Source organism: Eleginops maclovinus, chromosome 1 (assembly GCF_036324505.1).
Source record: "Eleginops maclovinus isolate JMC-PN-2008 ecotype Puerto Natales chromosome 1, JC_Emac_rtc_rv5, whole genome shotgun sequence".
NCBI lineage: Eukaryota > Metazoa > Chordata > Actinopteri > Perciformes > Eleginopidae > Eleginops > Eleginops maclovinus.
Window position 1 is genome coordinate 11,852,343 of NC_086349.1, and position 15,029 is coordinate 11,867,371.

General features: G+C 39.3%; 1 protein-coding gene across 1 annotated transcript in view; it reads right to left on the reverse strand.

The window, feature by feature from the left end:
- Positions 1-10,072, reverse strand: part of kazna (kazrin, periplakin interacting protein a) — a 157,438-nt gene extending 147,366 nt beyond the window's left edge. The window contains exon 1 of the mRNA XM_063885327.1: positions 9,889-10,072. Coding sequence (XP_063741397.1) covers positions 9,889-9,964 — 76 coding nt within the window. The 5' untranslated portion in view covers positions 9,965-10,072. The remainder of the gene's footprint in view (positions 1-9,888) is intronic.
- Between the last annotated feature and the right edge of the window lie 4,957 nt (positions 10,073-15,029).

Below are 15,029 nucleotides of genomic sequence, written 5' to 3' on the forward strand. Positions count from 1 at the left end.
GGTTCTAGGAGATAGTGTGTGACATGAAAGATCAAACGAAAACTTGTACTACCAGAACATTGTATGTTATGCTTATTTGATTCAAAAGCATTTCAGTCACTTCCCTTCATCAGGGTTTCATCATTAATTTCCCAACATACTGATATAAAGAGTTGCATTAAGCTTTGTCTACCGTGGTGAATTGAATATTTTAACAATATTTCTGAGTGCCTGCATTTCAATTTGCAGTTTTGATTGAAGTTTAATTCACCATGCTCTGTCTGAATTAACTTTTGGAGATGTATTACAATTATTTGTTTCACTGGCTGGAATGTATCACACACTCAAAAGCCTCTGACAAGGAAAATGATGGCAAGTGCCGAAGAAAAAGTTGAGGCTATAGACTGTTCTGTTAGTGGTTCTTTTCATATTGCTCTGTGCAGTTGGATATTTACTTGGATAATTATTTCCACCAGTGAACAACAAAAGTTCCTCCCTCCTCTTATCAAAGTCACAGCATGCACTATTCCTTTACTTCAAATGTGCAACACTCATAATCCTGTATGTGTTTGGGATTAAAGCTTTTATCACTCATCAATGATCTCTCGTCTCACAGAGGAAAGCTTGGTGGAGATGGATTGTCTAGATGGGAGAGCACAGTCGCCTGAAGTGAGGATTTAGAAGCAGGAAAGTGAAAGGATTAGAGACTTGGATTGACACGATTGGCAGAAAAATCACATGCTGCTGCTGCTGACGCATCATCCACCTGCCGCTGCAGAAAAATGCAGTGAACAGAGAGAAAAATAACACAGGAAAGGGAACACGTGTCCATCTCAATACTAAAGCATAACAAAAACATGCTGCATAACAATCACGATTGCAAACTTAAACAAATTTGAGCGATTAGTGAGGATTACAGATGAGCCAGAGAGAAAACATTTGTCACTTACTCATGGCAAAAATACCCCTCGATCATACAGAGTTCGAATGACACTTGTCAAGATTTCTTTTTAAAGCGGAATCCCATAATTCTATTGTCTGTAGGATGAAAAAGTTTGACGTTACACTCAAGTGCATCAGTGTCTTTAGACTAACACTCTGGGAGAACAGCGCAGTCAGAAATGTGGCAACGAGAGAGCAGCAAAGTTTGTTTTCTTTATTTTAGAAACTATAAACTATTTTATTTATTCATATGACATATACCACCAACACACATCTGTAAAACTAGAAAATAAGTCTTTGGGGTATGTTCTGTTTGTTTGTGTGTTTCCTTTTTGTTCCTGTGGGTTTTATTGACTTATTTTTAGTTTTGTGGCATTTTTTCATATATGGATATACTGTAGATGAATGTATATTTATAATTTGGAAGCTGTTTTATCGTTAATCTAAATTGTACTTCTTTCTGTTTGTTAACTGCAACCATGATTAAAATAATTTCAAAGTTAGGTCATAATCTTTGCTTTGCCTGCTGTGACATTTCAAAAAGTCCAATAGCTTCTTCTTATTGGTTAAAAGGGTCCAGATAAAACACACTACATCTAGCTTACGATACTTCTTAGTTTATTGAAAAGAAGTATTTTTAAAAAAGCCAAAATTGAGCTACATATTATATAGTCTGTATAATTCAAAATCCAAAGCCAACTATGGTGAATCAATGGGTCTCAGTTGGCTGAGAGGGAGAGATAGTTTCTTCTGCTGCCGGGCTATTGGTTAACATCCAGCCCTGCCAGAGAGTGGTAGTAGGTAGAGGCTGTGGTGCTGCTGTGCATCACTGCTGGCTGCTGTGATAATAACAGCACCATGAAGGGCTGACTGGTAGTGTGTATGCCAATTGGCCAACAGAAATTGTGTCACTAACCTGCTGTGAGTTTCAGTGTGGACTGTTTGTGTGTGATGCTGTTGCTGGCAGCTGTGCAATCATAGTAGCGTAGTATGTGGCAATGTGAGTGCAGCTTGTACAAGAAGCCAAATGTAACCGGGGTGTACTGAAGAAATAACACATTAATGCAGTTTCTTAGTCAAAAGCAAACCCTCTTAAATAATCCTCACAAACTGTACAAACCAATGACTTGCCTGCAAACACTGCTGCCTACTTATTAAATCGAATCCATATTTTATATAGAGAAATACGTTTTTTAGCTCCTTTGATGAGTTTTTTCTGTAAATTTGATATAAGTCTCATTTCCTGTTACTTGACAACAGTAGTGAAGACGTGTAGGTTGCATTACTAGAAGCTTTTGAAAGCAAATGAAACTTTTCAATAAAGGAACTGCTGACTTTCCATAACACAATTCAGTTAAATGGAAAAAGCACTAAAGTCTAATAAAAATATCTGCAGTGTCCATCTGAAATATAAACTATGAGGTGCACCATTGACCCAAAATGACTGCTCAAGGTGGATATACCTTATAAACCTATAAAGCCTGTATGAAAATGATGCTGCTTGCAACACAATAGCATACATTTCTGATAGGGGCCTGCATTGTAAAAAAAAATAATTACAAAAAAAAGCTTCACTCATAAGTACCTGTTTGCATCAATACAGGGTTTAAATAAGTGAAATTAAATCAGTTGCACTACTATATTGCCTAACACACCTGTGACTTATTCACCACACACCAATTAGTGACTGAAAATTCATAAAACAATGTTATCCCCATCTAAATGATCATCCTTTCCCCTATATTGGGAATAAATGACACTAATGAGCACGCACGTTGATCATTTAGCTCCACAAACAGTTGCACCGTTTATAAAACCAACACACATTAGAAGCATAAACAGCTTTCTTACCGCATGGCAGGTGATTGTTCTGTTCTGTCACTGTAGCACACTCTGTACACAGTTGTTTCTCCAATAAACAGTCTCATCTTGGTATTATTATTAGTTTAATCTGTTTTAGGCCAAACATCAACACTTGGAAGATGGGCGCTCTATAGAACTTAGCTCTTTAACGCTAACTGATACCCAGAGAGTTAGTTGGAAATTGACGGATTAATAATTAAAGCACAAAACCTTCCTCAAAAACAAACGACGTCTCTTAACACCAGTAGGTAGTAGTAGGTAAATTACTATCCCTTTTTCATAAAAACAAGCCAATACGCTGCGTATTTCGAGCTGCAAATCTAACTGGTCCGCAGCTGAGACTCTTCTAGTGCGCAGGGAGCGTCTACAAAGTGCAGCGCCGAAAAGACGTTCTACAAAAAGTTTGACCAGAATGACTTCACACAATAAAGGTCTTCACCTGGTTATACGACATCAACAATGTAGGAATTCTGTGTGATTGAAAGATGTTAAATTAGCATCAATATATACTTAAGTAGCCTACCAAAAGTAAAAGTACTCATTATGCAAATGTATAAATAACAGAATACTATTTATGATGTGCTTTGATTATAACTAGTGATGCATTAAAGTGTTATCGAAGCTGGTTAAGGTGCAGTGTAACTAAAGATTGATTTAAGTGTTGGCTATATTTCACATCATTAATCAAATGTGCTTAGTAACTCAAGGAACAAAAATAAATGTACTGGAGTAAAAGTAGGTACACAGCTTCTGAAATGCCACAACATTTATTTCTGTCTTGCATTAATTTTTCACCAAGATCTTGTATTGATGACGGGAGATTCAGGACCACTGCGCAAAGTCTTCTGATTTTTTTATGGCCTGGAAGTGTATAAACACTGCACCCATGTTTGGTGTTATCTTTATAAAACTACAGTAACACGTTGGAATAAATGTGCATTTTCCCAACTTTGGTGAATATTGTTTATGGAAAATATCTTCCCTGCTATACAGTAAAATGCTCTTAGAAATACAGTACATTTTAAGAAATATGCACTTAAATCTTTTTGATGAAAGTCAGAGCTGCAGCTCCATCACCATAAGTGTTCTCAAAGTGATTTTGGTAGCACGACCAAGTCCCTGTAAAGGGTATGTGTAACAATGTTTCCATGACTGTTTGGTAGAAAGTCTTTCCAATAACAACTATTCACAGTTTGATCTTCTGTTATTTTGATCAACTTACCATTTACTACAATAAGCAGCTGGCTCGAAATAAAGAAAATAATGTAACACATATTGTTTAATCATTAACCTTTCAAATTCAGTGAATATGCTGCATTCGGGCCTATTGATTTGCTTTGTATGTATGAACACATCAAAGTATTGAGAGGAGCAGCAAGCAGAGAAAATGAAAAGGCTACAGACAATTTTTTCATGAAATGTGACATCTGTGTGAAGCTCTGTGTGAAGCTGTAAAGTCCTTGAAGGTGCTTTATGGTTTTATTATAGCACAGAATTTCCACACGCTCTGCAGTACTACATCTGTGCAGTATCAAACCTCTTATCTTTTTTTATGGATTGTATTGCGCTGTAGATACAAATCAACAGTGTTTTGATTACCTGGCTATATCTATAGCTATACTGTATCTCCTGTAAACCCTCTGAAGATGACAACAATTTTAAACGCTTTGTATTCAGAAAGACCCCCATGTGCGATAGAATGTGGTCACACACAAAGTTTATATCAGGAAGGTTCAGCAGGGAGGACAAGTAAAATGAAGCGGAGAACATGCAGAGACATTGCCCGCTGACCCTCACTCTGTATTAAATCAGGCTCCTCTGACAGCACACTCATTCATCTGAAGGTTAATGGAAATGGGAGATGTCTAATTCCAAGCAGAGGGGCTAGCAGGTAGGTGAATTGGTAAATTTGTGCCAGGTGTCCTTTGGTCCGCCTTTTAGATCAGAACGCTTGCATTGACAGCAGTTTTCCTCTGTGAGGAGTTTTAAAAGCTTTAAAAATGCTTCCAAGAACATTTTGACACAACAGTTATCCAGCCACTGAGGAAACATTTGAGTGAGTTGAGTTGCATCACCTTTGGACATGCACATATTTGCATAGTTTGTAGTCTGGGTGAACACAGTGTGAAGCTCTACATTTTACTAGTGATTCTGATGTGATTTAGCTTCACAGATGCATAACCATGATTTCTATCTCATGTGAGGATGAGTATGTCCACTGGTGCAGACCAATGACTATCATTCATCTGTGATTGACCGGTCAATAACAGGTCTAGACATAAAGTACATCAAGTCACGGTACATCATTATAGTATCTTTATTTTCCTCTTTTTAAGTTACGTTTGGGTTCATACATTTAATCAAGATCACAGATCCACTTAGATGGAAATAAGTTCCCAACAGAAACTGACACTACAGTCAAAATAATATAATTTGAGTTATTCTTCAATAAGCCATCAAAACTGAACAGAAGCCAGTGTGGAAACAACATCATGTCTTTACTGTTGCTTGTTTGTGAGCACCCAACGCATCATCATTTAAGCTCTTTGTAGACAAAATACACCAGAAAAAGGACTAAAACACACTATCAGCAGTGTGTGCTAACCCTGAAAATCTGCAGCAATGTGTATACCCAAGTACTTCAAAGCATTTTGTGACATTAATAAAGACTCACAGTTGCAGTATCAATTATTTTTATATTTTACCCTCACTGATTGTGTGAGATCATTTCAATCTGGCTGAACGATAATGCATCTCCCATGGCTACATTTCTTCAATTAGTTAAAATGAGCAATCATTGACAATATGCACAGGTCCGGTAGAGTCACAGTTAGAATGGCTTTGATTCTCATCTGTAAAAAGTTACCTAGCCAAACTAGATAAGGAAGGCGAAAAAAATAGCCCAAATTGTTAACTGAGAAATAATATTGATGTTACCTTGCTGACTGCACACACTTACTGTACTGGAAAAACCTCCTGCAACGTGACTCCTTCTACATGATTAGCAACACCAAGAGCATGAAGCTAATCTCTTACTGCAGGAAAGCCCACTGGGTAAAGAGGTGTGAGGAATCTGTGAGTATACTGGAACCATAACACAAGTGGAAGCAAGAGAGGAATTATTCACTTCAAAGAAGACCAAAATATGTTCTACACCTGCAGTGGTCACATATTAAAACTTCAAATCACGTTCATCTCTCCTGAGCAGGGATTTACAGACGGTTTATTGAGGTATTAGGGGAATATTCAAGGGTAAAATGAGGAAACAGTGTCCCACTTTGACTGTTTAACTAAAAATATAAACTCTCTTCCTCCTGAAGTAATCATCTACCTTTATCAGTGACAGTGAATTTATCGTAGTTTCAGAGCAAGTAGGAATAACATAGGTTATGTATCTTAACATATTGCGTTTCCTTTACAGAAAGTGTTGCATGGAGCTTTAATCTCAAAACAAAATGAGAAAAAACAAATGTAAAAAATGTGTGTTCGATATTGATTTAAAACTGGTAAATGCTATTTGGAAAATGGGCCAGAAGACAATAGCAGGCATGAGAAAACCACAAGCTTTTGTTTCAGATTAAGAGCCAGGAGGTGAGTTACGAGTGGTATAAATCTCAGTTCATGGTGAAGCGATACCATCGAGCCACTCCTATCAGCAGCCTATGATTTTGTGCCATTGAGCAGTACGTCCTTTCTCATTCACCAGACATTAATGTGTTGAGAATTGTACTTAATCTTTAAGAGGAACAGGATGTTATAATTTCAATTACAGGAAAACATTACTTGGGTACAATCGTACACAAGTAGTGAGTGGAACACTGAAACCTAACCTAATACAGTGATGTGGAATCTGTTGACATAATACATTTTATTAAAGTCTACGTTTCAGTTTTTTCAGTCGAGAAATAAAAGTCTGAGAAAGAGCCTGTTGCTTCTCTGCGTGTGAATCTATCAGTGCTTGCTTTTCTACTATATTGGACAGCACGCATATCAGAATGGGATGTCCTTCTCATAATTCTTATTAAAAGTATACTCTTCCTATGGGTTATCTTTAAAATATCCCTAAGAAATGAAGTTTCCGAGATAAGTTGAACCATTTCGTAGCTAGGGAACTAAGTTGTCACGTTCTCCCAAAAAACGGGAGCATTTGCTGCTCAGGGAGTTTTGACAACTCATCACAACACCGAACACAGAACAAATCACAGCACCGGTGGGGAGTAAGAGAGTTGTAGCAGGATTATGCACCTGGCACTGCCACGTGAATGTGATTCATGAGAAGAAGAAAAAATCTGTCAAGTGTTTATTCTGCCTGGGTACCACCAGAAGGTTGTTAATATTCAAGTCCTTGGGCATGTGCAACACTCATGTAATGGGTTTTTTCCTTTGCAATTCAAGCAGGCCTTTGCATATAGCAGAGCGACTCCTGATCCAGTGATGGGTGACAGCCAAAGATAACAAAAAATCCCCCTATAATTACTGTTCATATTTTGCGAGCCAGCGCTACTGTGGATTAGTCTCACAGCAGCCATGTAACAGTATGTAAGGTTGCAGCTAAAAATAGAAAAAAACACCCTCTCTTATTCACATAATTTGCAGCTTGCTCACTTTCTTGCCCTCATCCCTTCCCTCTCCCCTCCTTCCCTCCCCCATTGCCTTCCCTTCCCCTTCTCCTGCACATCCAAAATCGTAGACATGCAGCACAAGCTTCAAAGAGCATAGATAACTTGGGGAGCGAAAGACTGACTGTTATTCAGCACAACACATGCAATGATAATGTGATTTTCACAACCAGGGAATGACATTTAGGTCTAATTCACACAGTGCTCTCACCTATGATGTGAATAATCATTGTGGGAGAGTCACTGCGAGTAGCACAGTTTGACTTCAATTTTTCTTTCAAGTTTTGTTTGAATGGGGAAGTGGAAGGAATATAATGATCTCTTTTTGTCACATAAACGTAAAGTACATTTATACCAAAGATTCAGTGCGAGTGTATTTTCAGTGTGTGATAGCAGAAAAACAACTTGCACAAAGACAGCTTGAAGTTCCCCCAACATTTAAACATTCTTGTATCTTTTCCCTTGATTATCTGTGGTGTTACACTGCCTGCTGCGTTCTCCACTTTGCCTTGATGAGTCATTATTTAAATTAGTCAAATCAAGAAATCTTCCCAATCTTATTCTGATTACAACTAAAGACTGGATAACAAATAACAACGCTTGACCTAAAAGCAGAACATCATATAAAGGGGGCGGTTTCATGAAAAAATCAGTTCAAAGCGTTTCTGTTGCGCAACATCTCATTAAATAACTTCTTCAATTCCAAATAAGGCCAGGAATAGGTCAATGCTTTCCTATTGCAAAACAGCAGATCATTAGTTATTGATGAATGAAAAAATCAAACAAGGTAGATGTAAACTCAAAAAGGCTGAAGATCCTTCCTCATCCATTTCCATACCACGGGGCGACTGTGGCTGCAAGGTTGTGCGGTCGTCTTTCAACCAGAAGGTTGTGGGTTCGAGCCGTCCTAGCAGTCAACATGTCGATGTATCCTTGGGCAAGATACCTAACCCCGATTTGCTCCCAATGGCATGGCCAACGGTGTATGAATGGGTGTGAATGGGGTGAATGACATGTAGTATGTAAAGCGCTTTGAGCGCTTCGAAAAGACTGGATAAAGCGCTATATAAGTACAATTCCAGTTACCATTTCCATTTACCACAATGGAAGAGCATGCCAAGCAGATAGAATCATGCAAATATACAATCTAAATCCCTATGCTTCACATCAGGTCAGCCAAGGGGTGCTATATTCTGATTCAGACATTATGAAACACCTTGGTACCAAGGCGGATTGTGTCATGCTTTGAGATTTGATCCTAAAAAGTGAAGCACAATTCAAACTAACACTGGTCACATAATGCATATGTACACCGGCATAGGACGGGTTACCATGGGGACTGCGAATGTTTAGCACCCCTCGAGCAAAAACTAATTTTCAGTATTAATACTAATACAAAAAAAGATAAACGAATCTCATGAAGTACATAATCATCATAATGAATATATTCTATTTATTTTACCGCCAATTCACTCCTGGGCATAATTGCAAAACGTAAATAAGTGTGCAGTGCTGGTGCAACATTTAATACACAGGCATCTCATTTTTTATAATAATATAATAAATAATTTGCAACAACCTATATTCCTATAATCAGTCTTTAAAAAAATCAAATATCATGCCTTCAAAAATCTATAATTGCAAGAATTGTTTTAACGTTGTCTTAAATTAAATACATAGAATTTGTACTCCAATTTAAGTCTGTTGACAGCTTTTTTCTGTTTCCATTTTAGACCTCTGGTATGTTCGGTAAGACACACATCAAAGGATGTTACCCGTACGCATGACAAGGAAGTCTGCTCCTTCAAACCTGTCTGCACACACACACCAACACACACATGCACGCACGCACGCACGCACGCACGCACGCACGCACACACACACACACACACACACACACACACACACACACACACACACACACACACACACACACACACACAGGGCGCACACATTTTCACATCCCTCATCAGAGCAGCATCACAATGTATCAACGTCAACACATCGCAGTGACAAACTCGGTTACCCTAGAAATGATTCAATATTGATGTAAACATTACAATATTTTGTGTAATTTTTATCAGCAAAAATGTAAAGCCCATATATTCAAAATGATTTTACAAGAGAGAAAACAGACTAAATGTTTTAACACCCCCAATAAAGACAAAATGGTAACATGATTAAGAATATTGAAAGAACTGAATTATGACTTGCACAAAAAGCTTCTTTTAGAGAAAAGTGCTAATTTTGAGTACATTATGTTTTTGGGCGAAACTGGGACACACATCATCAACTGTTTCCTCCCTAAAAATCTTAATTTTGCATACTGGATTCAACTGATTATAACAAAATACTTTGTTCTAGCATTAAACACAAAAACAACAGTGTGTGCACCCATTTATAAACACTAAATCAGGATGGAGGATGAAGCAAGATACATAAAACATTGATATATTTTGCAAACTTCAGGTCCGTTAACACTCACTGGCTTGCATGAGCTGACCCTGACGCCCGAACACCTGGGAGAAAGGGCTGCGGCTGCAGGTGAGCATCTCCTCCATGGCTGGACTCCTCTCGTAGGGGGGAAAGGTCCCTCCGTCTTCAGCAAGAGAAAGTGCACTGTGGGTCAGCCTCAGAGTGTGGAGACTGCTGCTGTTACTCTGGAGTGATGCCTCACTCTCACTCTCTAATTCTCCTCTGAAGACACCTCACAACCTCTCCTGTGCGCTTACCCCTGCTGCCTCCCCGCTGACTGCAGATCGGTGCTGCGTCTCGTAGCCTAAGATACCGTCAGAGATGCTGCTGCTCCTGAGCTGATGGGAGATCTGTGATGGGTTTGCTCTGAGCCTGCTCATTAGTGCTCCAGTGTGGCGCTGCTTCAGACAGAGAGCACAGCAAACACAGCATGAACAAAGCAAGAGAGAGGGAGAGAGGGAGGGACGGAGAGAGAGCGATGTGAAAGAGAAGCCTGCTGCAGAGAGAAGACACACTCTCCCCTGACAAAAGTGAGGAAAGGCATGAATGTGTGTAAGTGTGTAAAGCCAGTTTTAACACGATACTGTAGCTACTCTCTGGCTGTGGTTTACTCTTTGTCTCTCCCCCCTCTTTTTAATCCAATCTGATGCCTCCACAGCAAGTTGACATTGTACAATGTTTGAAAAGGTGCACAAAAGATAAACCTGACATCTGATTTCTGCAGAAAACTAATTTGGTAAGTTTGAGGATTACTGTCAAATATGCCCTGAAAGCAAATACCAGCATCCTCTCAATGTGGTTGGAGGTCTGTTCATTCAGTAGCATCCATAGAGATGGGAGAAGTCACAGAGAGGGAAAACAGAGCTTGCAATTAATCAAAAACAAAAGCTGAACATGGAAATAGACCGAGAAATAAATGACACAACCACACACTGCGACAATCAAAGCCAAAATGCAGGACTGGAGTTTAAGTATAGACCTCCCCCCTTACTTTTCTTCTCTTTCTGTGATCTACTGTGTGTGTTTAATGCCTGGCTCCAAACCAAGTTTACTTCAGAATAATTGAGTTTGACTTATTTTCCCCTCCTTACTCTCCTATTACAGGTATTATCGTCCCAATATAGATAGAGAAGACTGATCCTGCGTCTCTCTATCTCTCTCTCACACACAAACAGTAAGGTGTATATGCAGGTCTTGTGCAGCACTTTGCTTGTGCAGGCAAAGAATAGCACATTTGCAAGTCCCACTCAGAGCAAAACACAGATTCTGAATCGAAAACTCAACCACGGACATGAAAATCATTTTCAAACTAAAGGGGCCAGTGGATCATTAAAAATGTATCGGCATCCTTTATTTATGTCCTCATTACCATGTCTGTTCTGCTCCTGAACAGCATGCAGAGAGGGAAGAGACTTGTACCAAAGTATGTTACCCCAGTATCCTGTTTGCATTAAAGCTCTCACACAGGGCTGCTTGGTGGGGGTTGCTTATTTTGTAATCCCAGAGATGGGTTTGTCTTTCCTTTTTTTTTTTTACTCAGTGTTATATAAGTTGTCAGAGGCAAAGAAATTGCTTTATTATCCGCAAGCCCAATATTTGACCTTAACTACATAACTTTAAACTTTCAAGGCAGAACTGTCTTAGACTCTTTTAACAGCACCTACTGTATGAAAAGTAGTGAGGTAGAAGCTAGAAAAGGAGGTCAATGTCAGAGGTCACCTTTTATCCACTTTTTCATGTCTTTTATACATACATGTGTTCAGGAAAAAAGATTTTCTTTTTTTTAGTCCTGATCCAGTCAACCCGTCTGAAAATCAGCAGATCAGATATTGGCTACTTTGTGATGTCACCATGGGCATGACTTTGTTAGAAAGAGTGGTGGGAACACTTTTCCAGATTTAAAAGACACTACTGCATTAAGCACCCCCTGCAAACAATACATACAGACATACATACATACACACACACACACACACACACACACACACACACACACACACACACACACACACACACACACACACACACACACACACACACACACACACACACACACACACACACACACACATACATACTGTACATACATATGCTTACAATACTTTTTGGACAGTGCAAAAACTATGCTATGCTGCTGCAAAGCTATTTTCTATTCAATTTATACTTATATTAAACTGCTCCACTTGGGTAACCAGACACACACCCACAAAATGTGAACAGTCCCCCAAATTGTACATGATCTTTTGTGCAAGTAAATAAATTCTCAATGTGTACAATTCTTTGTGCACACTATTTTCAGAACATTTTAAACAAATTGTCCTAATGCAAAGAGGTGGGGACTAAATTAGCCATTTCCAAAAGTGGTGGGGACATGTCCCCAGCGTTGCCAGTATAAATGACGCCTGTGGATTTCACCATGTTGTTTTGGGTTGAGCAACCATTGGCCAATAACCAACCAAGGTAACACCTGCCCACCTGAATCTCCTCCTAGAGAACAATTGTGTTTTTTAAACCAATCACTTCACAGAGGGGCGTGGCCAGCAGCAGCTCCTTTGCATTTAAAGCTACAGACACATAATCAGCACTTTAGGAACAGGGCTAAAACAGAGGTATAGATCGGAGGATGAAACCCTCTTTATTTGTCACATACATGCACACAGCAGAGCACACACAGTGAAATTGGTCCTCTGCATTTAACAAATCCTAGTACTAAGAGCAGTGGGCAGCTATTGTGGCATGCCAACAATGCACAATCTGTTTGATATTTCGAGCCAACACTTCAGAGACATGTTTTGTATATATCTGGGAACTATAATATATTGTTTAAAAAGAGAATAATAGGGGGCCTTTAAGTAAAGTAAACAATAAACAGTGACATCCCGATGATGCCTCTAAAAACACACCGGGAACATTACACTGCACCTCATTATATGTCTGGTTTCTGTTGAGCAATAATAATTTTTGCCAAACTTTCAATTAGTCTGACGAAATTAACGAGAAGGAGATCAAAGCCTTCTCCACAGACTTCTGGGATGGATGTTTTTGTTTTCAATCATCTCTGATCATGTGTCTTCACTCCTCATCATAACTTCCTGTGAGGATTCAACATGGCCCTGGGCTAAGAGCTGAATCCGTGTTGAGCATACAAATGCATCCTCGCAGTTTGAAGTTATTGCTGAGCTTGTGAGCTCTGGGAGATCCTGTACCTCAGGGCTGTTGATTGTTGCTATAGGTACACTTAATCCCCAAACAAAAATCATCTGCCAGCCACTAAAGCACCCGAAGGCTGTTTCCTTATTCCCCAACACTGTAATTAATTTTTAACCAGTAAAAAAAAAGGATATTCGGTGTATTCAATGCCTCATATCTACAAGGATTACTAAGAGTATCTGATAGCTTCTGCTGGAGTTTTCAGCGAGTAAAAAATATTCCCAAAATCCGAACTACTTGTGCTAGTTTGTCAAAAAAGTACCAAACGCTTCTGAAGATGGAAACGATAAGATTCACCAGGGGGCGAAAACACCCACAAACCTTTACATAAGAACACGAGGCAGGCTGAACCAGCTCACTTCACCTGCTGCTGCTGAGTCGTGTGCATCTGTGTTTTATTACCATGTTGGCTATAACCATGAAGCAATGGGATGGGGGGGAATTACAGTGATATGTCAATGTCACAGCTACTGTTTCCAGTGCAATCTCATAATACTGGAGAACCATAAAAGGGATATTTCCCCTGACCCTTGTATTATCTGCATGTTGCAAATAAAGATTCTGCCAACTTCACAATTAAATCCATGCCCACAGCGCTGCAAGTTAATGAATTCAATTTAGGCAGAGGCATTTTTGGTCTGTTAATGTGTGATTTTATTTCTCCGTCTGTTAATGTTTGATTGAGAGTGCGCCGAACACAAGGCAAGCACTTCCCTACAGACAGCATTAGTCGTTAATTTAGTTGACTTTAATTTAGCAAAAACAATTATTCATGTTATTATGTTTGTTCTTGTAAAGGTACATGAGGACATGAGTCAGAGAAACTGCTTTTAATGATATCAGGCTTCTCCATAGATCTACAGGGAGTGATAAAGCACCAAGAACACATAGTAGACGAAGAAGTTGACCCTGGTGTAAACAATGCAGGATTGAAAATGTTCCAATTAATCATCTCTTCTAATGTTTTATGCCAACTGAATATCTGCAGTAGTTTTTCTCTGCTCTGAATCAGGGGAGACTTCAATTTTGTTTAAAGAACATTGATTGCCACATGCGCGATATGTTAGAAATGTTAATAGTCTTTGGCGATTAGACCCCAATCCTGATATCGTAAATCTTAAGGGGGACATCCGGGTCTAGACACTGGTGGTGATGTTGAAGATCCGGATTTAATAAGGAGATGGGAAGAAAAAGGAAGTGTGATGAGGTCTTTGGATAAGCTCTCCTGGGCACTGGATAGGATGAAGGGAGGTGGATGGGGTGGAGGCGGGCCACAGCAAAAACACCTGAAATAAACAGCAGCACGATGATTGGATTGAGGTGGAAATGTGATTGGTTAAAAGAACTCCCATGATGTGGAGTGGATGAAAATACCCAGTCTTCCTGAAAGAACTTGCGCTGAGCGTCATTTTATGCCAACACATGATCATTTCTCAATGCACTGCTACTGAACTGGCATCTTTGTATACACTCGCCTTTCTACACTGATGTAGGTCAACTTGCTCAGCTATTCAATGCGACAACTAATCAAAGTGTTTCACATTTTGAAAAGTGATTGGTTGAAAGAGAGTTGTGCTCAGTCTTTTGACACCCAAACTGCTTCGTTAGTTAGGTGTTTTGGGTTTGGCTGTTTGGACATTTTCCCGCACTTTTTCCCCGGCTCCTGCAGGATATCTTCTGTGGGCATCAATGCAGCTCTCAGCAGATTCCTGGCAGGTTTTAATTTACTACTTTCAAGAAAACTTGGTGCTGCTCTGCTCCCCTACTTTTTTTGCTGTTCACTCAAGTTATTTGCTAAACTCTTTCCATTAGTTCCCCCCCCTCACAGCTGCCTTTGCTTATTATGCTTTCCCCAACAAAATGAATCTGCAGTGAAGGTCTTCGGTGTGATATCCAGCAAATGCAAGTGCATATAATTAATTAATGCATATAATTTTCTAT